The sequence below is a fragment of the Equus quagga genome, chromosome 4 (genome assembly GCF_021613505.1).
Source record: "Equus quagga isolate Etosha38 chromosome 4, UCLA_HA_Equagga_1.0, whole genome shotgun sequence".
Taxonomy (NCBI): domain Eukaryota; kingdom Metazoa; phylum Chordata; class Mammalia; order Perissodactyla; family Equidae; genus Equus; species Equus quagga.
In genome coordinates, this window is record NC_060270.1 from 70931709 (window position 1) to 70958749 (window position 27041).

Consider the following 27041-nt stretch of genomic DNA (forward strand, 5'->3'; position numbering starts at 1 on the left):
AACAATGTTTTATAGTTTTCGGTGTACAGATCTTTCACCTCTTTCGTTAAGTTTATTCCTAGGTATTTTATTCTTTTTGTTGCAATTGTAAATGGGATTATAGTCTTAATTTCTCTTTCTGCTACTTCGTTGTTAGTGTATAGAAATGCAACGGATTTTTGTACATTGATTTTGTATCCCGCAACTTGACTGCATTCCTTAATTATTTCTAAAAGTTTTTTAGTGGACTCTTTAGGGTTTTATAGATATAAGATCATGTCATCTGCAAAGAGTGACAGTTTCACTTCTTCTTTTCCAATGTGGATCCCTTTTATTTCTTTTTCTTGCCTGATTGCTTTGGCCAGGACTTCCAATACTATGTTAAATAAGAGTGGTGACAGTGGGCATCCTTGTCTGGTTCCTGTTCTTAGAGGGATAGCTTTCAGTTTTTCTCCATTGAGAATGATGTTTGCTGTGGGTTTGTCATATATGGCCTTTGTTATGTTGAGGTATTTTCCTTCTATACCCAATTTATTTAGAGTTTTTATCATAAATGGATGCTGTATCTTGTAAAATACTTTCTCTGCATCTATTGAGATGATCGTGTGATTTTTATTCTTCATTTTGTTAATGTGGTGTATCACGTTGATAAATTTGCAGATGTTGAACCATCCCTGCATCCCCGGAATGAAACCCACTTGATCATGATGTATGATCTTTTTAATGTATTGTTGTATTCGATTTGCTAGTATTTTGTTAAGGATTTTTGCATCGATGTTCATCAGTGATATTGGCCTGTAATTTTCTTTTTTTGTGTTGTCCTTGTCTGGTTTTGCTATCAGGATAATGTTTGCTTCATAGAAGGAGTTAGGAAGGCTCCCCTCCTCTTCAATTGTTTGGAAGAGTTTGAGAAGGATAGGTATTAAGTCTTCTTTGAATGTTTAGTAGAATTCACCAGGGAAGCCATCTGGTCCTGGACTTTTATTTTTTGGGAGGTTTTTAATTGCTGTTTCAATCTCCTCACTGGTGATCGGTCTATTCAAATGTTCTACATCTTCTTGGTCCAGTTTTGGAAGATTGTATGTTTCTAAGAATTTATCCATTTCTTCTAGATTATCCAATTTGTTGGCGTATAGCTTTTCATAGTATTCTCTTATTATCTTTTGTATTTCTGAGGTGTCGATTGTAATCTCTCCTCTTTCGTTTCTGATTTTATTTGAGCCTTCTCTCTTTTTTTCTTGGTGAGTCTAGCTAAGGGTTTGTCAATTTTGTTTATCTTTTCGAAGAACCAGTTCTTGGTTTCCTTAATTTTTTCTATTGTTTTTTTAGTCTCTATTTCGTTTATTTCTGCTCTGATTTTTATTATTTCCTTCCTTCTGCTGATTTTGGGCTTTGTTTGTTGTTCTTTTTCCAGTACCTTGAGGTGCACTTTTAGATTGTCTATTTGGGATTTTTCTTCTTTGTTGAGGTAGGCCTGACACTCTGTCTTGAATTACTGTAGCTTTACAGTAAGTCTTTAATTTGGATAGCATCAGTCCTCCAACTTTGTTGTTCTCCTTCAGTATTATGTTGGCTCTTCTGGGTCTTTTGCTTCTCTTTATAAACTGTAGAATCAGTTCATAAATATCCACAAAATAAGTTGATTGGATTTTCATTGAGATTGCATTGAATCTGAGATCAAAGTGGAAAGAATTGACATCTTGACAATATTGATTCTTCAAATACATGAACATGGAATATCTTTACATTTGTTTCTTCATTGATTCATTTGTCAAAGGTTTGTAATTTTCCTCATATAGTTCTAGTACACATTTTTTAGATTTGTACTTAACTATTTCATTTTAGAGGTGCTAATATAAATGGTTTGTGTTTTTAATTTTAAATTCCAGTTGTTCATTGTTAGTATATAGGAAAGTGGTTGACGTTTGTATTCTTAACCTTGTATCCTGCAACCTTGCTGTAATCACTTATTACTTTCAGGAGTTTTTCTGTCAGTTCTTCTGAGTTTTCTACATAGACGATCATATGATCTGTGAACAAATATGTCTTCCTTCCCAATATGAACATCTTTCATTCTCTCTTTTTGCCTCATTGCATTAGCAAGGACTTCCTTTCTGATGTTGAAAACGAGTGGTGAGAGAGGACACTTGCTTTTTATCTGATCTTAGTGCGAAAGCTTATATTTTCTCATCATTCAGTATGATGTTAGGTATAGGTTTTTTGTAGAAAGTCTTTATCAAATTGAGATAGTTTTCCTCTATTCCTACTTTACTGAGAGTTTTTATCAAGAATGGGTATTGTATTTTGTCAAATGCGTGTAGTGATATAATCATGTAATTTTTTTTTCCTTTTTAGTCTTTCAATGTGTTGGTTCACATTTGTTAATTTTTGAAGATGTTTTTATTTTTTTCCTTTTTCTCCCCAAAGCCCCGCGGTACATAGTTTATATTCATTGTGGGTCCTTCTAGTTGCGGCATGTGGGACGCTGCCTCAGCGTGGTTTGATGAGCAGTGCCATGTCTGCGCCCAGGATTTGAACCAACGAAACACTGGGCTGCCTGCAGCGGAGCGCGTGAACTTAACCACTCGGCCACGGGGCCAGCCCCCACATTTGTTAATTTTTGATGTTCAAAGTGCCTTGCATTTCTTGGATAACTCCCACCTGGTCGTGATGTGTAATTCTTTTTATACATTGTTAGATTTGATTTGCTAATAATTGTTTCAAGATTTTTGAATCTGTGGTCATAAATATTCTATAGTTTTCTTTTTTGTGTATCTTTGTCTGGTTTTGGTTTTAAGGTAATACTGGCCTCATAGAAGGACTTCAGAAGTATTCCCTCTGCCTTTGTTCTCTTTAAGAGATTGTAGGAGCTGGCCCCATGACATAGTGGTTAAGTCTGGCATGGTCCACTTCGGTGGCCTAGGTTCACGGCTTCAAATCCCAGGTGTGCACCTATACCACTCATCAAGCCATGTTGTGGCGTCCACCCACATACAAAATAGAGGAAGACTGGCACAGATGTTAGCTCAGGGCTAATCTACCTCAAGAAACAAAGAAGAGGAATATTGGCAACAGATGTTAGCTCAAAGTGAATCTTCCTCATCCAAAAAAAAGAGGGAAAATTGTAGAGAATTGATATAATAGCTGCCTTAGATATTTGGTACACTTCACCAGTGAACGCATCTGGGTCTGGTGTACTTTTTGGGGGAAGATTATTAATTATTAATTAAACTTCTATTATAGATAGAGGCCTATCCAGATCATATATTTCTTCCTGTGTGAGTTTTGGCAGGTTGTGTGTTTTAAAGAATTGGTCCCTTTCATTGAGATGATCAAATTTGTGGACGTGGATTTTTTCATAGTATTCCTTTAGTATGCTTTTAATTTTACTGGGATTTGTAGTGATGGCTGCTCTTTCATTTCTGGTATTAGTAATTTGTGTACTCTTTCTTTTTTTCTCAGTGTAGCTATCTTTACAGAGAACTACCTTTTGGTTTCATAGATAGTCTCTATTGATCTCCTGTTTTCATTTTCACTGATTTACACCCTACTTATTATTTTTATTTCTTTTTTTTTCATACTTTGGATTCAGGTTTTTTCCCTAGGTTTCTAAGGTGGAAATTAAATTATTGAATTTTGGTCTTCGTTTCTTATATATGTATTCAGTGTTATATAGTTCTAAGCTCTGCTAAGCAGAGCACTGCCTTTGCTGCATGTCACAGGTTTTGATATGTTGTATATTCATTTTCATTTAGTTCAAATAAGTTTTCATTTCTCTTGAAATTTCTTCTTTGACTCGTATTTTACTTATAGGCATGTTGTTTAATCTCCACATATTTTGAGATTTTCTTGTATTCCTTCTGTTATTGATTTCTATGTTAATTCCATTGTGTTCTGAAAACAGACGTTATGTGATGTACAATTTTTAAAATTGCTAAGGTGTGTTTTATGGCTGAGAGTGTAGTCTGTTTTTGTGAATGTTCCATATGAGCTTGAGAAAAATGTATCTTCTCCTGTTGTGTGAAGCAGTCTGTAGCTGTCAATTTTATCCATTTGATTGATGGTGATGTTGAGTTCAACTGTGTCCTTACTGATTTTCTGCATACTGAATTTGTCTTTTCTGGTAGAGGGTTATTGAAGTCTCTAATTGTGATAGTGGATTCATCTGTATTTCTGTCAGTTTTTTCCTCTTGTAGTTTGATGCTCTTTTGTTAGACACATATACATTAAAAATTTTTAATGTATTGGAGAATTGACCCCTTTATTATTATGTAATGCCCCTCTTTATCCTTCTAACTTTCTTTGCTTTGAAGTCTGTTCTTTCTGAAATTATTAGAGCTACTCTTGCTTTCTTGCTTTCTTTTTATTTTTTACTGAGATATAATTAACATGATATTAGTTTGAGGTGTACAACATAGTGATTCAATATTTGTGTATATTGCTAAATGATCACCACAGTGAGTCTAGTTAACATCCATCACTACACATAGTTCATTTTTCTTCTTGTGATTAGAACTTTTAAATTCTACTCTCTTAGCAATTTTCAAATATACAATACAGTATTTTTAACTATAATTACCATGCTGTACATTCCATCCCCAGGTACTCCTGCTTTCCTTTGATTAGTGTTAGCATGGTATATTTTTGTCCATCCCTTACTTTTAACCTATATGTATTTTTAAGTTTCAAGTAGTTTTCTTGTAGACAGCATATAGTTGGGTCTTTTTTTTTGATGCACTCTGACAGTATCTGTCTTTTGATTGCTGCATTTACACAATTGAGGCATTTACACTGTTGACATTCCAAAGGGTTTTGATGTTTGTATTAATACCTGCCATATTCATTACTGTTTTCTGTTTTTTGCCTTTGCTCTTTGTTTCTGTTTTTGTGTTTCACTCTTTTTCTGCCATTTTTGGTTTTAATTGAGTGTTTTGTATTCCATTTTCTCTTCTTTCTATCGGTTATACTTCTGTTTTTTACTTAGTGGTTTAGAGTTTGCAATATGCGTTTAAAGTTAATCCAAGTCTACTTTCAAATAATAATGTACCATGCCACAGATAGTGTGTGTACCTTATAATAAGATAACATTAATTTCTTCCTCCTGTCTCTTGTATCGTTGCTGTCATTCATTTCACTTACAGATAAGCAAACATAAGTAGATAATTGTGTATATATCCATTTTATATTTACATAATCATACGTAATTGCATTGTTGCTTTCATTATTTTGAGCAAACTGTTATCTGTTATATCAATTAAGAATAAGAAAAATAAAGTTTTCATTTTACCTTCACTTACTCCTTCAGTGCTCTTCCTTTCTTTATGTTCATCCAACTTTCCGACCTGTGTAATTTTCCTTCTGTTAACATTTCTTGTGAGGCAGGTCTACTGGAAACAAATATTCTCTATTTCTGTTTGTCTGAGAGAGTCTTTATTTCTCCTTCATTTTTGAAGGATAGTTTCACAGAATGCAAAATTCTAAGTTGATGGGTTTTTTTTCTCTCAATACGTTAAATACTACACTCTTCTCTCTTACCATTTCATCGTTTCTGAGAACTTGGCCATAACTCTAATCTTTGTTCCTCTATAGGTAAGATGTTTTATCCTCTCATTTCTTTCAAGATGTTTTCTTTATCTTTGATTTTCTGTAATTTTAAAATGGTATGTCTAGGTGTAGTTTTTTAGGCATGTATCCCACTTGTGTTCTCTGAGCTTTCTTGATCTGTGGTTTGGTGTTTGACATTACTTTGGGAAATTTCCTTAGTCATTATTGTTCAAATATTTCTTATATCACTTATTCTCTTTCTTCTCATTTTGGTATTCCCATTACCATATGTTACTCTATGTTGCAGCTTTTGTAGTTGTTGCACAGTTGTTGGATATTCTGTCCCTTCTTTAGTCTTCTCTTTGTTTTTCGGTTTTTGAGGATTCTATTATTATATCCTCTACCTTAGAGATTCTGTCCTCAGCTGTGTCCAGTCTTAATAAGCTCATGAAAGGTATTCTTTGTTTCTCTTTCTCTTTCTCTCTCTCTCTCTTTTTTTTTTTTTTTTTGATGAGGAAGATTGGCCCTCAGCTAACATCTGTTGGCAGTCTCCCTCCACTTTGTATGTGGGATACTGCCACAGCATGGCCTGATAAGTGCTGTGCAGGTCTGCACCCGGGATCCAAACCCTAGGCCACTGAAGCAGAGCACATGAACTTAACCTCTACACCACTGGGCCAGCCCCATTCTTCATTTCTTTTACAGTGTTTTTTACCTGTAGCATTTCTTTTTGCTTCTTCCTTAGTATTTCTGTCTCTCTGCTTGCATTGCCCATCTGTTCTTGCATGCTTTCTACTTTGTTCATTAGAGCCCTTAGCATATTAATCATAGTGTTTTAAATTTCTGGTCTGATAATTCCAACATTCCTTCCATGTCTGGTTCTGATGCTGCTCTGTCTCTTCACATTGTGTTTTTGCCTTTGGTATGCCATGTAATTGTTTTCTTGATTCGCAGACATGATATCTTAGTAAAAGAAACTGCTGTAAATAGGCCTTTAGTAATGTGGTGGTGATGTCAGTGGAGGGGAAGCATTCTGTAGTCCTATGATTGGCTCTTCGTGTTTTAGTGAGCTTGTGCCCCTGGACTGTTAGCTTCACAAGTGTTTTTCAGTCCCCCACCCCCCTTATTTGGGACAGGATGGCTAGAGTAGGCTGTGGGTGGGTATTTCCCTTCCCCACGTTAGTTAGGCTCTGATAATGCCCCAGCAGGTTATGCTCTGGTTAACTAATTTCCCCTAAAGTCAGACCTTACTAAGAACAGAGTGCTCTGGCTTATTTCCAAATAGTTCCTTTTCCCCCTCCACTCCCAGAAACCCAAGGGTATTTTTCCCTGGTATTTACTGTGGAAATCTGGTTGAGCTTCTGGAGGTAAATCTCACAATATTGTGGGGCCCCCGCTGTGAAGGAGTCCCCCTGGAGTTTTCAACTCTTTGAGTTGTACACACTGAGCTCTGATGATTCGTAGATTACAGTTCAGGTTTCCTACCCCTGCACTGGTTCCTCTGGCAGCCTCTGCTCGTGAATCTCGGCTCTGGTAAGCTACAAGTCCCTGTATTCACCTGTTGGTCTCTCAAGTCTTAGGGGTGCAGCAGTTTTCCCTGTGCCCTCCCCTTTCTTGTGGATCCAAGAAGAATTGTTGATTTTTTTTCAGTCTATTGACTTGTTATTTTTACTTGTTATTAGGATAGAGTGGTGATTTCCAAGCTCCTTACATTCAGAACCAAAAACCTACTTCTAGTTTTAAAGAGTAAATAACTATGTTATTGGTATTTCTTGAAATTTTAATTTGTGACGTGTGTTTTTATTTATTTCTATAGCTATAAAATTGGGAAATAGATAGTGTACAGCAAATATCCTGATAAACCTTTCCTCAGTTGACCAAATAGATTATAGTTATTTTTCCAAAGCACCCAAAACTTTAGATTCTTTATGTAATGTGTGTATGTATATATGATTAAATGTTTACATCTTGCTGAACATACAGTTAAAAGATTATCTTTTAAATTATTTTCTTAATTTGTTACAAATATTTCCCTCTTTATCCAATATTTTAAATACTCCAATTCATTCTCTTTTCTATCTAGGTTGAAGATTGTAAAAATTTCTTTTAAGTGCAAACAGTTTTTTATTCAACTTAGAAAAGAACTGGTGAGTGTTGATCTAATTATTAATATAAATGAAATCTTAAGAAATGACTAGTCATTCATGACAACTTTTAGTGCAAGTAAAAGTGTTATTAATGCTGTTGCTAGCTGCCAACTGAGTTAAATAATTCACATTTTATGACACAGTGTATTTATTTCCCCAGTGTTTCTGTGGTTCTGATTTAAAGCTCTTCTAAATACCCAACTTGCTATCTCTTAAACTGAGAAACTGACCTCAATCGTGCTGTTCATTGTCAGTCCTTAGGGCCCATTCACATAGGTTGGTAACTGAACATTTTATATGTCCTTTTTCTTCTTTCTAGTAAATCTACAGCACTTCCTTACATATATAAGTTCATTTCATTTCAGGGAACCTGAGTGTTTAGTTTTGTTTCTAGTTCATGAACGTGTAGTACATTTCCTCCTTGTCTTGGAGTGATAATGTCCGTTTTACTTACTAAATACAACACATTGAGTTATCATGGAGAGTACATTGTTGGAAAGAATTTCATGTTGTAATTGATTTTATCTGTTTCATCAAGTTAAACTAACCTTATCCTTTCACTTACATTATTTCTTAGAAATCTTGACAAATTAGTGCAGATTTCAAGATGAAGTGTATGTAAAATGTATTTGAAACCTTTGAAATGTATTTGAATCAGCTGCATTTTATTTAAGGATATTGATCTACTCAGTGACTATGATCATTTATGCTCACAAAATACAGAATTTTTTTTCAAGAGAGGTTTTATTGAAATAGAATAGTATACAGACAGTGAGTATAGTGCTTGATAAGTATATAAAATACAATGTCAATGTGTAGAACGTTGCTACCATCCCAGAAACTGGTATTATTCCTAATGGACCTGATGCCCACTTTGCAGTCCTTAACCCTCCCAAAAGGTAAACATTATTCTCATTTGTATTATCATAGATTAGTTGGCTTATTTTTGAACTTTAAAAAATTAAACTATATAGAATGTTCTCTTTTTGTCTGCCTTTTTTCCCTTAACGTTGTGAAAATCATCCAAGTTGTTACACAAAGCAGTAGTTTGTTCCATTGCTGTGTGGTATTCTACTGAAGGAATATACCATAAATTAGTTTTTCGTTCTTTTTTTTTTTTTTTAATCTGAGGAAGATTAGCCCTGAGCCAACATCCACTGCCAGTCCTCCTCTTTTTGCTGCGGAAGACTGGCCCTGAGCTAAGATCTGTGCCCATCTTCCTCTATTTTATATGTAGGGACACCTAACACAGCATGGCTTGATAAGCAGCAAGTAGGTCCGCATCCGCTATCCAAATCGGCAAACCTTGGGCCACCAAAGCAGAGCACGCGAACTTAACCACTGCTCCACCAGCAGGCCCCTTTTTATTCGTTCTTATGTTTGTGGACAGTTTGGCCATGTCCAGCTTGTGGCTATTACGACTAATACTGCTAATGACCATTCTTGTGCATGTTTTAGTAAATATTTAGAGGGATGAAACATGATAAATCGTACCTAGAAACTAGAGAAGAAATAAGTATTTTACTTTAATTATATTGGTAGAAGGTAGTGTAGAAGTCAACTTTTCTAATTTCTTCCCATTTTAGTACTATTCTTATTAGTAGTAATAATAATAGTTATATTATCGAACGTTTATTGAGGTCTTACCAAGTGCATGGTAATATACCAACCATTTTTATATCGTTTAATCCTCACAGCCATTCTCTGAGGTGGTGTATCATTAGGAATGTGTTTAGCTGCAGGTAACATCAGCAACAAAAGTCAACTAACAATTGATTAAAGACTACACAGACATACTCTGCAGAATGTTGCTTTGTTAATGTTTTCTTTCTGAAACATCTCTATTTTTAAATACTCAAACTTAATAGACTACTTATATCTGAATACAACATTTTGTGTCTATTATTTACAAAATGTGTAGGGAAAAATTTTGTTCATTCCAAATACAATTGGCAGAATGTCAAAATCATATATAGGCTTTTTGAAGTATGGAAAGTCTCAAAAAGGGAGAACATAAAATTTAAAAATGGGCAAAAGATCTGAACAGACATTTCTCTAAAGAAGATAGACAGATGGCCAACAGGCACATGAAAGGATGTTCAACATCATTAACTATCAGGGAAATGCAAATCATCATTAACTGTCAGGGAAATGCGAATCGAAACTACAATGAGATATCACCTCACTCCTATCAGAATGCCTTTAATTAACAAGACAAGAAACAAGTATTGAAGAGGATATAGAGAGAAGGGAACCCTCATACACTGCTGGTGGGATTTCAAGCTGGTGCAGCCACTATGGAAGACAGTATGGAGATTCCTCACAAAATTAAGAATAGAACTACCATACGATCCAGCTATTCCACTGCTGGATATTTATCCAAAGAACATGAAAACACGAATGCATAAAGATAACACACACCACTATGTTCATTGCAGCATTATTCATGATAGCCAAGACTTGGAAGCAACCTAGGTGCCCATCAAGGGACGAATGGATAAAGATGTAATATATATACACCAAGGGAATACTACTCAGCCATAAGAAACAATGAAATCCGGCCATTTGTGACAACATGGGTGGACCTTGAGGGTATTGTGCTATACGAAATAAGTCAGAGGGAGAAAGTCAAATACTGTATGATCTCACTCATGAGTAGAAGATAAAAACAACAACAGTCACATAGAGATGCAAATTGGATTGGTGGTTACCAGAGAGGAAGTGGAGAGGGAGGAAGGTGAACAGGGTGATTAGGCACATTTGTGTGGTGATGGATTGTAATTAGTCAAAAAAAAAAAACTCAGTTAACCTTAAACAGAGGCATACAGGTGGGCCTCACATTAGGCAATGGATGTCTTACTGAAAAATCAGTGTGAATCCTCTTGGAAAGACAGTAATAGCATCCAAAAAAAAAACAGGGCACAAAGTAAATAGTCTTACTGCCAAGCATAACATTTCCAACTACTACGTATTTAATTCAGCAATTTAAAAGAACATGGCATGGGGGCTGGCCCAGTGACATAGTAGTTAAGTTCCTGTGTTCTGCTTTGGCGTCCTGGAGTTCGCTGGTTCAGATACCAGGCGTGGACCTAGCACCGCTCATCAAACCACGCTGCAGCAGCATCCCAGATAAAATAGAGGAAGATTAGTACAGATGTTAGCTCAGGGCCAATCTTGCTCACAAAAAAATAAATAAATAAAAGACACAGCATGAATCTAGTCCTCATCACCTATAGTGTAGTCTGATTCCAAATAGCACCCCTTAACCAACTTCCTAATGTCAAAATAGCATTTCTGCTAAGTTCCTTGGATGTCACTGCTTCCAAAGTAACTAACTCCTGAGGTCTCCTAAAAGCACAAGAAATTGCACCTCTGCAAAAAAAGAACTGCACACACAAAAGAGTTCTTCATAAAGCCTTCAACCCTGAGCCAGCCATTCAGCTTTAGCACACGTTATACAGAACGTGCTTTCTTTACCAGCTATACACCAGGCCACATGATCAGCCTGCAGGGCCACACCAGCAACCAGTAAACAGTTCTTGTTTCTGGAAAGAATAAGGCTCAAATGTGGCCACCGCAGCTGCCCAGCCAGCCGCACCACAGGTGACACCAGGAGGCCGGCTCCTCACCCAGTGATTCTGTTACACAGCATGCGGGGCCTGGGTGCCAGCCAAGACTGGCAGTAGTAGCTCGAGTCCCTTTGCTTTCTGGAAGTTAAAGTCAGACCCTGTTGGTCACTTAAACCCCCTTTGTGGTTCAGGGAAAGAATCCCTCTCTCAGAACTCTTAACTTTGATTGGAGACTCTGGTTAAAATTAAAGACTTCTAACCCGGATTTGAAAAAGTGAAACAGCTGTCCTGTTTATTAACCATAAATGACTCCGTATATCGGATCCTTTCCTCTGTTTTTTTTTTTTTCTTTCTGCTGAATTAAGTTTTATTTGATGGAGAGTTCACTTAAAAGGTTAAGAGAGAGTAGAAAGCATGTATAGACTGTGAATGGAAAAACTGCTAAATCTTTCTCCAGAATATAACAAAGGAAGCCTCTTTCTAAAGATGAAAGTGCTCAAGCTGCCACCTCACAGCACAGCCAGCACCCAGCGTCAAAATCAGCGTCCCCAGTGGTCCCCAGACTCAACTAACCCAACTGTGCCCACCACCTGCACCCTCATGGAGACCAGCATCGCGTGGAGGGGCAGAGAGGTGGCAGGCTTGCACTCACATGAGAATATAGTTGACGCTGACAATAGTGTGGCCTGGACGAGCGGCTGGTTGTGCATGATGGTCGCATAGCTCTGCACCCAGACCCAGCTACCATGCTTTGCCAGCAACCTGTAGTACTTGGTGGTTGCCTACCCCTTCACTAGCACTGATGGAGAGACAGAAGGCAACTGGTGTGAATGAGCTCACTCTGGATCAGCCCCAAATGCGATCCCTGGGGGTAGGAGTGCAGGTCCCCTGTGAGCCCTAATAATCGTGCCAGGCAGGATGAATTTATCCCAAAGTGAATTGATTGTCTTGTTAATTTGCATCGAATCCTCTGGTCCCTCACCATTAGCAAGGGAGGAAACACTTAAATTGGAAGGATTCCCCAATACTGTTTTCTAACTGAGAAGGTGGGGTCTAGGCAGCTGAACTCCTTTGCTCATGTTCCCTTTCCCGAGAGATTTCAGCTCAAAGCAAAACTGTATGAAAAGCCAAGGGCGTCAATGCACATGAGCCAAGCAGGCTAGCTTCACTTTTTGTTTCCGTCTTTAGTGAGGTCTGCGTAGGGCGAAGCATATGACTAGGAGAATGAGACCCCTCCCAGGAGGATTCCGTCCAGAAACTCGCCCTCGCCTTGTGCGAGCTGCCTGCAGATGTTAGAGAAACAAGTTGGGGCCCAGGGTTGGAGCAGCCACTAGCAGGGCCTCAAATACCATCGTACTCAGAGGGTTCCCACCCATCCACAGGCTGTAGACTAAAGTCACGCCCCGCCCTGGGGTGATCCAGGATGCGCTGGAGTTGTCCCAGTGCTGAGCGTTGTGGCATCTTACACAGGTGGTGAGTGCAGCGCAGGTGGAAGGTGCTGTAACCGTGCACGTGGTGGTACAGAGTCTTCTCAATCAGGTCCTGAGGTTTGTACCCCATCAGCTCTGCCACTGTACGGAGAGAAATCCCTGGGGGATGAGCACCAAGTGTGGCTATGCCCCCTCCACCCCAGACAGCAATTTCAAACCTGGGTGCCCACCTTCACTTCACGGGGTATGAGGGACACAGAACGACACGACTTACATGCATCTTAGATTTTACTTCCACGTAGGAGCATTACTGCATTCATACTCTTTGTAAGACATTCTCTGTCATTTTGCATTGTTTATGGTATGTGGTATAACATGTGAACTGTATTTGTTAGTGCATAGCAAGCAGCTGTCAAACATAATTAGGAATTCTCTGGTGATTGAGAGGTGATATTTTAAGCATATTATCTTCTAACATAGTAGTTTAATACTTATACATGGGCATTTTACTGTATTTTAATTATGGAAAATATCTTCATGACCTTTTGATAGGCAAAGATTTAACAGACCATAGAAGGAAAATTAACCTTAAAATGTCAATAATTGCTCTATGTTAAAATTAAGAACTGTATTCATCAATAGACATCATTGAGTGAAAGAGCACAGAATATGTTTATAATACACATGCACGTGCGCGCGCACACACACCCCCCGCACATCCTTGGTTGTATATCTAACCCAATCCAAAAATATGCTACTGACTTGAACAGACACTTCAGAAATGAGAATATCCACATGGCCAGTAACATGAAAAGGTGTTGAACCTCATAAATCATCAAGAAAATACAAATTGTAACCAAAATGTGATACTTTTACACATCCACCAGAATAGTTTAATGAAAAGATTGCTAAACCAGTCATTGGAGAGCATGTAGAGCACACACTGCTGGTAGAAGGGAATACATATTGATCTAACCATCTTGGAACACTGTTGGCATTATCTACTAAAGGTGAACATGTGTGTATCTTATGATCCAACAGCAGAAATGTGCATCAGACAACATACAGGACATACATGGCAGCAATATGTTTACATCCTCAAACTGGTAACATCAAATGTCTGTCAACAATAAATGGATAAATAAACTGTGGTATATTCATATGATAGAATACTATGTAGGATGAAAATGAGCGAATTAGTGCTTCACAACTATATAGATGAATATAGAAATATAATATTGAACACAAGAAGTCAAACCTAGAGACACATATGTATGATTCTTTGTATATAAAATTCAAAAACAAGCATAACCAATCTACGGTGATAAAAGTCAGACGAGTAATTACCTTTGGGGAGGTAATCTTCTAGAAAGGGGAGAGAAAAGATACTCCAGAGGTGCTAGTAACAATATATTTCTTTTTCTGGTTGGAGGTTAAATGATTGCATTCATAATGTGAAAATCAGAGCTGTACACTATGACATGTATGCCTTGTGATACATAGTTTACTTCAATGAAACTGTTTATTTAAATAGTAACTTATGCCAGACTTTTAGAGAAAAATTAAAGAAATGCTTCTATCCTATTGCTCTATTTTTTTATTGAGGTAAACATTGATTTATAATGTTATATAAACTTCATGTCTACATCATTATATTTTGATTTCTGTGTACACTACATCATGTTCACCACCCAAAGATTAATTACCATCTGTCACCGCACACGTGCCCTTTTATTCCTTTTGCTTTCCCTCCTCCCCTCTTCTGTATCTATGTTTGTTTGTTGTTGTTTTTATCTTCCACTTATGAGTGAAATCATGTGGTATTGACTTTGTCCATCTGAGTAATTTCTATTGCTCCTTATTTTAAAATTTGAGTTTCATAAAGTGTTCAGAAGTGCTGAATATTCTTATTTACTTATTTGCAATCTGCACAGATTTATAAATTTAGAGATATTGAAAGATGTGATAATCTTAAAGTTTAACATATGGGCCAGGATTATATTTTGAAACAGAATTATAGCTACTGATTTTTTAAAACAGATGTATATCAGTTTCTAAACTTATTTCTAACTATGTTCTAAAGTAAAAGTTCCTACGAGATGTAATATTACTGACTAGAATATTTATCTGTAAAGAGTGAATTAAATGGAGCATTAGATCCTGACCTTTTCCTGGTATTCTCTGCATTTTGTCATTTATTACAGCATGAATCTAGAGACACATTATTGGGATTTAATATGGTGAATTACAGAGCATGCAAACATTTGTGGAAAGCGTGTGTAGAACATCACACATTCTTTCGTTTGGACAGACCACTTCCACCTCAAAAGAATTTTTTTGCCCATTATTTTACATTAGGTTCAAAATTCCGATATTGGTAAGTATTGCTTATGCATTAATGCTTTATTGTTGGATTTTTCCTCCGTTTAAAATAAGGGTCTAGTTTATTGAACCATGGAATCTTGGTTACTCATACATACCTACTAAGTCAAAAATCTCCCTGGAGTGTGGCCCCTTTGTCTCTGTTGGCAAAATGTTCTGTCGGTTCTTGTGATATAACTAGACTTGAGAAACCTCTTCCATTGACTATATTCCAGGTCATTAATTTCTAAAGCAAATCAACCATATTTCATTATTTACATTCTAGACATGTTATCATTTCCATTGGTGTCTTTGTTAAATATTTACAATAAAACTTTTCTTTGTTCTAAGAAACTTTGATTTGTAAAAACCAAGATCTCTTCTGCATGAGCTTACAGTTACGTTGCTTTTTTTGTGTATGAGTTGTCAAACCCTTTATTGTAAAGAGTTCAAAACAGCTATTGTGCAAAATCAGATTTGGTCATTGAACAATAACCCCAAGTTCCTTTTCCTAAAGTTGTCTTATTATTTATTCTTGATAGCTTTTATTTTCTCCTGAAGACAGCAGTCTTTGGGGGATAACTATAAATATGAAGAAGCTCTAATTAGTTTTGCCTATGGAATTCTTGAAAGACCCGTGAAAACTAGTTTTTAAATGGAATCTGGTAAGAGTCACATAGAAAAAGCCATTCATGATCTTCTGGTAAAACAAGTGTTATTTATTTTTGTTTGTTTCTGCTTCACAAAATAAGATTTTCCATCTTCAATAAATAAAACCTTTTACCATTATCTGTTAGATTAACTCATGTTATATATTCATGAGGAAAATATTTAGATATGGCCCAGAAAAGAAATATATTGTAAACCTCAAACATTTATAAATGCCCAGTTTGTAATCTCAGAAAAAAATTACAGCATAAAGCTTAGTACAGGATATTCTATTAAAAATGCATACCCCCCCCCCCCACCCACCCAAAGAAAAGTAGTAAAGGTAGCCCAAAAATTTCAGTAGCAACACTTAAATAGAATTAGGAAAATATTGACCACCAACAAAGCACAGCAGATTCTTAACGTGGTTCATGTTTAACTCCCCTGTTACCTTCCTAAAAGCAATTTCGGGAAAAGTAAGGTGGTAGTACTTATGAATTTAAAGGTAAATAGAGTATTAGACCAATGGTGAAAGTCAAGGAAAAATCAAAAAGCTTTATCTATTGGTAATAAATCTCAGCAGGGACAGAAGAAATCTCCAATGAAAGAACAGTACAGACCATAACAGTATTCCCTCAGTAAACTTAATTCCTAACTAAGTGACCACCAGGGTTATATACAAGGGCTACACTTAATCAGAGCTCTTTCTTCCCTCTGTCTTTGAAAATATGACATACACATAAATATACACACACCATTTCACTTGGGCAACAAAGAAATTAATAGAATGTAGTTACCAGCCTTCAACTATAATTCAAACAGGTCTCAGATAGGATGAGAAAAAAAAAGGAATTTACCCAAACTATACCACAGCAAACAGAAAATCTAGTCATGAGGAGTATAAATAAAAAAGACGGTTAAAGAAACCAATTTGGGAGAAAATCACCACTGAAACAGAATGAAATTTCAACCATAGATAATAATAAAAACAAGCTCCAAGCTCAAGAACAACCTAATAAGAAAAAATATTGGTGGGGAGGGGAGCAACACCTGCCATTCAGGCTATTGGGGGCTGACAGATTGTACATTTTTAACAGCTTTATTAAGGTATAATTGACATGCAATAAACCACCATATTTAAAGTTTAAGATTTAATGTTTGGAGAGAGATATACATCCATGAATACATCACCACAATCAAGATATCAAGCATATCTACCCCAAAAATCTCTCTCATACCCCTCTCTAACCCCTTTCTCCCATGCTGCTTTGTCCCCATGCAACCATTGGTCTGCTTTCTGTCTCTATAAATTGGTTTGAATTTTCTGGGATTTTATATCAATTGAAGCATATATATTATATATATATATATTCTTAGTGTGGCCTCTTTTCCTCAGCAAAGTTATTCTGAAATTCATCCATGTTGTTGCCTGTATTGATAGTTCATGTCTTTTTATTGTGGAATATAAATATACCATAATTTGTTTATCCATTCACTTTGTTATGGATATCAAGTGGGTTGTTGCCCAGTTTGTGTTGTTTCCAGGTTTGGGCTATTACAAATAAAGCTGCTGTGAACATTCATGTGGAAGTATTTGAATGGACATTTGCTTTAATTTCCCTTCATTAAATACTTAGGAGTGGAGTGGCCAAATCATATGGTAGATGTATGTTTAACTTTGCAAGAAACTGCCAATCGTTCTTTCAAAGCAGTTTGTACCATTTTACGTACCCACCAGCAGTGTAGGAGAGTTCTGGTTCCATCACATTCTCATCAATGCCTGTCATTATCTTCGTTTTACTAGTGTCTTCTGAAGAGCACAATTTTGGTAAAGTTCAGTTTACCAATTTGTTCTTTTATGGATAAATCTTTGCCTAACCCAAGGTCACAAAGATTTATTCCTCTACTTTCTTCTGAGAGTTTTGTGGTTTTGGCTCTTAATTTGAGTCTGTGATCCCTTTGGAAATAATTTTTGTATATGCTGTGAAGTGTGGATTAAAATTCAGTTTTTTGCATATAGATATACAGTTATTCTAACACCATTTGTTGAAAAGATTACCCTTTCTTCACTGAGTTGCCTTTGCACCTTTGTTGGAAATCAAGTGTCTGTATTCGTGTGGACTTAATTGTGGACTTATAATAAGAAACTCCGGTAGTAGTCGTCCTCCAACTTTGTTCTTTTTTAAAGTTGTTTCAAATGTTATAAGGCCTTTTCATTTCCATCTGAATTTTAAAATTAGCTGATCAACTTATACAGGAGAGAATTCTAGGATTTTAATTGAGATTGTGCTGAAACTATAGATCAATGTCGGGAGAATTGACATCTTAAAAATACTGAGTTTTCTGGTAGTGTATCTTTTTATTTACTTAAGTCATCTTTTATTTCTCTCAGCAGTGTTTATAGTTTTCAGAGTACAGGTGTTTTACATTTTTCTTGAATTTGTCCTTAATTATTTCATATTTTGATGCTATTATAAATGGCCTTTTTTCATTTTAATTTCAGATTGTCCATTGCTATTAGATAGAAATGCAATTGATTTTTTTATGTTGATCTTGTTTCCTGAAACTTTGCTCACCTCACTTATTCTAGGAGCTTTTTTGTAGCTTCCAGCAGAGTTTCTACCTAGAGAATAAAGACAATTGTAATTCTTCCTTTCTGTTCTGATTTTTTTCTTTTCCTTTTCCTATTGCCCCAGCTAGAACCTCCAGTACAGTGTTGAATAGTAGTGGTGAGAACAGATATCCTTGTCTTGTTCTTTATCTTAGGGGAGGGCATTCAGCCTTTCACTCTTAAGTATGATGTTAGTCGTAGGCTTTTCCTAGATGCCTATATCGTGCATGTTGAGGGAGTTCCTTCTATTTCTCATTTGCTGGAAGTTTTTATTAGGTTAGAATATTGGTTTTTGTCAAATACTTTTTATGCAACTGTTGTAATGATTATATGGTTTTTCTTTTTGGTTTGTTTATATGAGGAATTACATTGACTGAGTTTCAAGTGTTAAACCACCCTGCATTCCTGGGATGAGCCCTACTTGGTCGTGATCTATTACTCTTTTTATGTATTATTTTATTTGATTTGTGAAAATCTTGTTTAGAATTTTTACATCTATGTTCATGAAGGATATTGCTCTGCAGTTTTCTTGTGATGTAATTGTTGGGTTTTGATATCAGGGTAGTTTAGGCCTCATTGAATGAGTTGGGAAGTATTCCCTCATTTTCAATTTTCTAGAAGAGTTTCTGCAGTAGTGGTTTTATTTCCTTTTGAATTTAATAGGATTTACGGATTAATCCATCTGGGGGAAAGGTTTTATTTATAGGAAGCTTTGAACAACATGTTCAAATTCTTTAATAGATATAAAGCAGTTCAGGTTTTCTCTGTCTTCCTGAGCAAGCTTTGGTAGTTACATTTTTTCAAGAAGTTTATCTGTTTTGTCTAAGTTGTTGAATTTTTTGGCATAAAGTTTATAATGTTTCCTTATTATCTTTTTAATGTCTCTAGAATCTCTAGTAATGTCATTTCTCTCATTCTTGATATTAGTAACTTGTGATTTCTCTCTTTTTTCCCTGACCAGCCTTGAGCTAAAGGCTTATCAGTTTGCATTATATATTTTTAAATTCTGTGAATATCAAATAAAATTTTTCTTCAGACTTATATATAGCTTATGGGCCACCTTTGTCATATACTAAGTCTTAAAGAAAAAAAAGTGACCAAAAGCTATTAAACTTAGCCAAGTTGCCTTTCAAGTCTAAAGTCGATTGATAGACATAATTAAATATACAAAACCTCAGGGGAATATAGCATCCGTGAGCTCATCTTGAAAAAAATCTTTTAATAGTAAAATTAAGCCATTCAAGGGATAAATCAAAATGACTCAAGAAGAATTTCAGTAAAAGCAAATCCTTTCAATATAGAACTAATCCTTGACAATGTGAGAAGTATGATTATAGAATAGAATTAAAATGGTATAAACTTTGACAAAGTAAAAGTAATGATATGACTAAGGAAAGAAGAGGAAAGAAGGGACTAGTGGAAGTAGGAGATTCCACATTAACAAAAATGAAAACATTAATAACCAACTCCTTAAGGTTTTCCTAATGTTTTCTCTCTCTCTCTCTCTTTTTTTTAATGAATGGTGGTCTTTTTCTTTTAGTTCAGGGAAAATCAGTATAATGTCGTTTTCATTAAAAGTGGCATATGTAGCATAATCACATTGTAATAGAATTATGTCTATATTTGGAGCCTTTTCTATGTGTATGTAGTTTCAGAATGATTTTTACCTGCTCATATGGAGATTATTTCTTAGGGGTTAGACTCCTACTAAATTTGGGGGTTTTTTCCCCTCTTTTTGTTATGCTTTTCTATCTTGCTTGAATTCTTTATAATAAGCTTATATGTATTTTTTTACCAATTGGTATTTTCTCATTATTCTAAAGATAAGTATCTTCCTGTCAGAATTTAGTGTTCTTAGGTTATGGTACAGTTTTGCATTTTGTTCTAATAACAATACTAAACCCCTGAAGAATAATATTATAGATAATATGAAATACAAACTTTTAATTACTCCCTCATATTTCAATTTTATCTTTATATTTTTATTATGAAATTCAACTTATTAATCCAACCGTTTGAGTCCTCTTCACTGGAAAATTAATGCATCAGTCAGGGAAATAGAAAGCCCCTTTGATTTTTCAAATAAAAGCAATTTAATTGAGGGAATTGGTTAAACAGATGTTAGAAAGGCTGGAAAAGCAAAAGGAGAAGTAGAGTTTTGGAGAAGCAAACAGGAAGAATGGGTAATGCTTAAGGATCAGAAGCTTGTATTCCTTCTGGGCTGGAGTCCGCAAGCCTAGACCTGCCACTGCATTATGTTACAGCCACTGTCACTTCAGTTCTGGATCTGCTTTGATCAGGGATGGTACCGTCTATAAGGTCCTGTTTCTCCCTGTGTCCTGGCCCCACTATTGTTATAGCAGCTAGCAGCATCTGTCAGTCTCCTGCTTTTGACTTGCTCTGCTTTCTGATCTCCCACCAGAAAAAATACAGAACCTAGCAGAGAGTCAACTTGCAAAGGAACCTAGAAGATAGAGTTTGTTGACTCACAGCCTCCTGCAAAACTTAGCAGAGCACAGAAGGACAGGATTGAGACCTATGACAGCTCAACTAACATTAAATTAAATTAGTGTATATAAGTAAACCATATATGTTTACAGTTTTGAAGTTTTGTCTTTGTAGTCCTTGAGAACTTTAAAAACATATCCAAAGCACTTTTTAATAATCAAAATGATTAATAATTTTGTAAGTGAAGTAGTAATGGCAGCATGTCAGATGTTTATTTGGACACGATTCTATCCCTAATGGTATGCATTAAATAAATAGGTTTTTTCTCCTCAGAATAAGCAATGGTTATGAATATTACAACTATTGTAATACTTAAAATGTAATATTATTTAGACTGAGATATGGAATGCAGAATATCAAAGAATTTATTACTGTCTCTACCAACCACCTCATACACACACTTGTATTATCTCTGTTCCAAAACATCCAGGCGATTAAAGTCATTGTTCTAATGTGGAAATACAAAACAGTGGTGAACCTTAATTTGTTACCTTGTTCATAATTGCAAGTATAGTTTATCCTTCTTAGAGGAAATATATTTTCTTAAGAAACTTCAAGTTGGGTAAGTTTAAAAATCATGGTAATGTTTCTGACTTTTCCATTGAAACTTCAACAGACATGCTGTATTCACATTTATCTATACTTTTCCATAGAAGATGGTCTTAAAATTGCTTGCTTAGCTTTAGAAACCTATATTTGGCTGCTTTTGTATGTATTAGATATCTACATATGTAAGTGGTTGTGTTTGATATACTAGATATTTATGTTCATCCACCCTTAAATAATGTGACATGTCAAGTAACCAATTATCTGAGAACCAAGTTTTTATTAACAAATTTGGTCTGAACACATTGGTGTACCACGGAGGAGGATCAGTTCCCGTGCATAAACAATGTGCTTGCTAGACAAATCAGCTTCAAGACAAATTCCCTATAGTGCCCAACTCACAACCATATTTCTGTTCTTAGTTCCTTCCTATATACAAGAATCCGGAGTTGCCTGTGTCTGGACACGGAAGGATTTGAGGATGTAACCAGTCTTCATATCTATGATCATTACCAATAGACAAGGAAGAAAATCTTGCCCAAGGAAAGAACAGTTCCTCAAGATCAAGATGTTTCGGGCCCTTCCTAAGGAACAGTAGAGACACTAGCTAAACCACAGGCCTATAGAGTAAGGGCAGGGCTTAGATGAGCTGGGACATAGCAACCTATCTCTGAGTCTAGAGGGAATGCCTTTCCAGGGCTTAGCAGAGAAGAATTCCTCTCATGCAAAATATAAATAAAGAAGTATCTGAAAATGAAGTGTCTATGGAACACATCTTTGTTCATAAATGGAAGAACTGTAATTAAGCTTCAGCCATTCAGGTAGAACTGGAATGTAGTCCAGTCTTTCTTTCTTAACTTCTTCTCCCTTTTCTCTGCTAAAAAATTTTGTCTCTTATGAAATTGTAATATAATCATGTTGTGTATAGTCATTTTATCTTATAATTTTCTTTAAGATTTTATTATTGTGCATATTCATGTATTTCAGTGGGAGAACTGAAGTCCAGTCAGTTCAGTATGGCAAAGAAAAGGCAAATAAAGACAGGGTATTTGCAAGGTAAGCCACTTCTATTTCAGTATTTGAATTTTTTTTAACAGAAAAAATTACTAAAACTCTTTTTCCAGACACGATTACAGAATCATCACCTGATCCTTTCTTTAGTTAAACTATAAATTATGTTGAGGGGATAATGAAATAGTTTGTCTAATTTATTCTTTTTTTTTTTTGCTTGAGTTAAATTAACCTTGTGCCAAGCTTTGTAGCTCTGTAGGCTGAATCAAATATTATATTATTAATACAGCATTTTGTTGGAAGCTTTGTTTCCCTTTTTTAATATTTTTCAGAAAAATAATGATTCTTTTCGTACATTATCCAGCCCATTTCCGTATCATATTGTTAAGAAGTAAGTTGGTTTTTATTTGGGTGCCGTTTAGTTATCTTCATTTTTTTACAATCTGTTGTAGCCAGTTTGCTTTTTAACAAGTGAAATGACATGATCAGATTTATGTTTTAGAAAATAATTTTATGGGCAAGGATAAAGAATGGATTAGAAGTAAAGACTGGGTACTCAGAGACCAGTCAGAAGGTTACTGCAGTAATCCAAGTGGAAATAATGAAGGCCTGATCTAAAACATTGGCAATGAAATGGAGAATACGGAACAAATTTGGGGAACATTTTGTAGGTAGAACTAGCAGAAGTTGTTGACCAATTGGATGGAAGTGTTACGGACAGTAGTATCTGGAAATACTGTCAGATTTGAGTGACATAAAATAGACGGGATACAGTAGAAAGAACAAATTTGTAATGGAAAAAGGAGTTAAATTGGCACAGGTCTAGTTTGAGATGCCTGAGCAACACTCTAACAGAATTATCTAATAGATTATTAAATATTCAGATGTAGAGCTCTGAAGGAGGAAGAATGACCAAATCTGTGGCAGCAAATATTTATTGAAGACCTACTCTGCTGAGCATTGTTTCAGGCCCTAGGAATACAATGAAGAACAAGATACACATCTTGGCCCCGTGGAGCTTAAATTCTAAGTGATGCCACAGATATCTAATATAAGTAAAGGATTGAGCCATGTGTCAGGAAGAGTAGACTGATAATAGACCAAAGCGAGCAAGAATGGTAGAGTTGAGGGTTGGGGAGGTAGGCAGCAGCCAGAACTTCTATGACCTTAAGTTAGAATTGGTTAAGGACTTTGGGTTTTAAGTGGAAGCCAGTGGGGGCTAAAAGCATGAAAGGGATATAAACTCATGCATTTTTAAAAATCTGGTAGAGTTCTTATATTTTAGAGTGATAAACTGAAGTATTTACAAATATCATATGATTTCTAGGATTTGCTTCAAAGTAATTGGGGTGAGAGGGTTAGTAAGTGGTAGAGATGAAACAAGATTGACCATGAAGATAATTGTTGAACTTGGGTCCTGAGTACACAGAGTTTATTAAACTATTCTCTCTGCTTTATTTATGTTTAAAATGTTCCATAATAAAAATATGGGGGTTGGGGGAAATTACTCTGGCTACTGTGATAGGATCAACTGTATGGGGATGTGAGTGGAAAGAGGTTGACCAGATCTAATGTAATGTAATAGTGGCTAACATTTGTTTTGTACTTCTCTGTGCCAGGCAATTTTAGTATATTAGCTCACAATCACTATGACTCAATGAGGTAAATTCCATTACAGATGAGAAAACTAAGCACAGCAAGTTTGAATAACTTGCCTGAGATTGTATAGATAGTCAGGGATGTAAGCAAGATTCTAACCTAGGCATTCCAGGTTCTTACCCACACTTTTAACCTCTGCAGAGCAGTTTTTGCTATGAGATAGGTGAATGTTGACTCCTTTCCTGTCTCGGAAATGTGAGAGATGGTCTTGTTTTTTGTCTGTCTCCCTCAGCAGAGTGTAAGCTCTATGAGGGCAGTTGTGTCTGCTTGGTTCACTGCCATAGCTCCAGCTCTTTTAATCTCTCTGACGTAGTAGATGTTTTTTAAATTCAGTAAAAATGGCTTGGAGAGGGCCTGGCCCCGTGGCCAAGCAGTTAAGTTCGCGCGCTCTGCTGCAGGTGGCCCAGTGTTTCATTGGTTCAAATCCTGGGCACGCACATGGCACTGCTCATCAAACCACGCTGAGGCAGCGTCCCACATGCCACGACAAGAAGGACCCACAACAAAGAATACACAACTATGTACCAGGGGGCTTTGGGGAGAAAAAGGAAAAAACTAAAATCTTTATTAAAAAAAAAAAAATGGCTTGGAGAGGATAAGTCCTTAAAGTAAAGAGTACATATGTTTGGCATCTATGTTTATGAGGGATATAGTGTCTATTCTCTGTTAAATATAAATCGGTGGATAGGTTATTTCAGAAGGGAGGAAAAAAGAAAGAACACAGAGATGCCTACCCTAATAGACACAGCTACTGAAATTAATTCAGAATCCTCCCTTTCACAATCTTAGATAGCCTTGATTCCAGTTAGAAAGCACTAAGCACTTCTTATCAACTTCATTGCTTTAATTTAAAATATATTTGTTCTAGTTTTTAGTACTATAACTTAATTTCAACACTTCTTTCAGACTTTTTCATATCAAAATAAATATTTTTCTGATTCTTTGCTGTTAAAACTACACCATAACAAAATACTTAACACCTTTTTCTTCTTTTCGTAACAGCAAACTTAACTTTTTTCTTGCTTGATATAATATTGAATTGATTTGATAATTAGTTATCTTGTAGTATGATGTCTTAATGTGAATACCAAATCATAGGTGCATTTGTATATTAATGTTAATATCACGCAAATGACTTTCTTTATAAGTGTTAATGTTTTAGCATTTTGATCATATCAAATTTTGGGAAATATACAAATATACCTGCATCTTAGTTCTTCGTTTTGTATATGCATTATTAAAATGTGAAATTGTTTTTTGTTTTGTTTTGTTTTTGTGGCAAGGGGTAAATCTTTATTTAAGGAAAGAATGTTCAGGTGGCAGGTGGGAGAAGAGACACTCCAGAAAGTATGGGTGGCTCTACCAGCCCCCAGGGGCCCACTGCCTACATCTCTATGGACCTGAAATTATTTAACAGGCTCTTTTATAAAACAAACATGCATTATTCAGTGACTACTAGAGCTAAAATTCCAATATGGTAAGCCCCAAATAACTGCCTTGTTTCTTTTGTTATGCTGGTATTGTATGAATCCTCCTTGAACTAAGTCATCAGCTGTGACAGAGTTTTAATAGGACTGTTTTAATGATCCTGTTAGCTGTGAAATACTAAGCTTTTCTGGGGTTGTTTTTTATAATATATCAGAATCTTATTGTGATGACCTGATGCGTATCTACCAAAATACTCTATAATAAAGATTTTAGCAATTATTAAATTAAGTTATTCTGTTAAAGTAGTAGAGAATTCCACAGTTCTTGTCCACTTGGAATTTTAGTTGGCAGTATAAATAGAAAGAAAAGACTTCTTGAACTTTTCATGTGAGGTCTTTTTTCCCAGCAGTAATAAATAAGTTAATTTACTTTATTTTTCTGATATGTCACCTCTTTGAATTGCTTTCATACTTTTTCAGTTGCCATATAATATCTAAGAGAAAGCAAAAGAATGTTCCCGTGCAACAGAAAAATAAGGTACCATGGTCAGAAAATAAATTTACCACATTGCAGACACACTGATGAAATGTGGTATTTTTTTCTCTGAAATTTCCACACTCAACAGGAAACATAGACAGCAAGCTTGAGTGGGTGGGTCTCTGAGGTTAAAACTGTTAATAAAATAAAGTACCTAAAATTTAGTTTTAAATGCAAAGCATTTCCAACCTGTTTAGTTTATTAACAACAGTAAAGTGTTCTGACGCTTTATACTAGGTGAGTATGACTTTATTTTTTCCTCCTTCAAATGACTTTTTCCCTCTCTTAAAAAATGAAAGTAGTTGGTCTCCTGGCTGTGGTTAGTGAACTCTTACAGTTTACATTTAGTAGTCTAAATATAAGAGAAAGAATAGTCTATTAACATTAAGAATTAGTGTTAATAGAAGAGCCATACTAAGGTTTCTTTTAATAAGCTTCATTTAAAAGATCTAATGCCTGAGGTAATATACTTTATTTTCATTTTATTGTGACTGATTAGAATATTTGCACGACCGTGTGAGGGAGCTGGATTAAATGGTGTCCTGAGTTGTCTTCAATTCAGAAAATCCTGCAATTTAAACTCAGGATAATAGAAAATGTTCATGCTTAAATTACTCTGAATTCACTTATGAAAAATGAAATCTGAATCGATGCCTTTTTTCCTTAATTGATAACATTGTAACTCTTTTAGAAAATATTGAATGTTCTTAAATTAAGGAGATGTCACTGGGCCAAACTGTAAAGGTTTTGGCTATGAATACCTGAAATGATAGGGCGCTTGTGTGATTTCGATTCATAAATAATTTAAGTTACTTGTGGTTTAGTAAAATTAATAGACTAAATTGCACTGAAAATTTAGATACTCATAAATCATAAAATTCAGGAGGTAGGGAAGGACCTTAGGATCATACATTGTACTAGTAGATTTAGATATTTAGATGTTGAAACTTAAAGTCATTTGTCTAATGGAAGATCAAAACTACGATTCAGGGTTCCTACTCATCATTATTTTAATGCTTCCCACTATGTACATAAATTCTATGGAGTACTCTTGGTCATTGTT

General features: G+C 35.6%; 1 protein-coding gene across 4 annotated transcripts in view; it reads left to right on the plus strand.

Annotated features, from left to right (window-relative positions):
• Positions 1 to 27041, plus strand: part of PTPN4 (protein tyrosine phosphatase non-receptor type 4) — a 210180-nt gene that overhangs the window by 134844 nt on the left and 48295 nt on the right. For all 4 annotated transcript variants that reach the window (XM_046658299.1, XM_046658300.1, XM_046658301.1 and 1 more), the window contains 3 exons: positions 7607 to 7670; positions 14874 to 15046; positions 22331 to 22399. In XM_046658299.1, coding sequence (XP_046514255.1) covers positions 7607 to 7670; positions 14874 to 15046; positions 22331 to 22399 — 306 coding nt within the window. The remainder of the gene's footprint in view (positions 1 to 7606; positions 7671 to 14873; positions 15047 to 22330; positions 22400 to 27041) is intronic.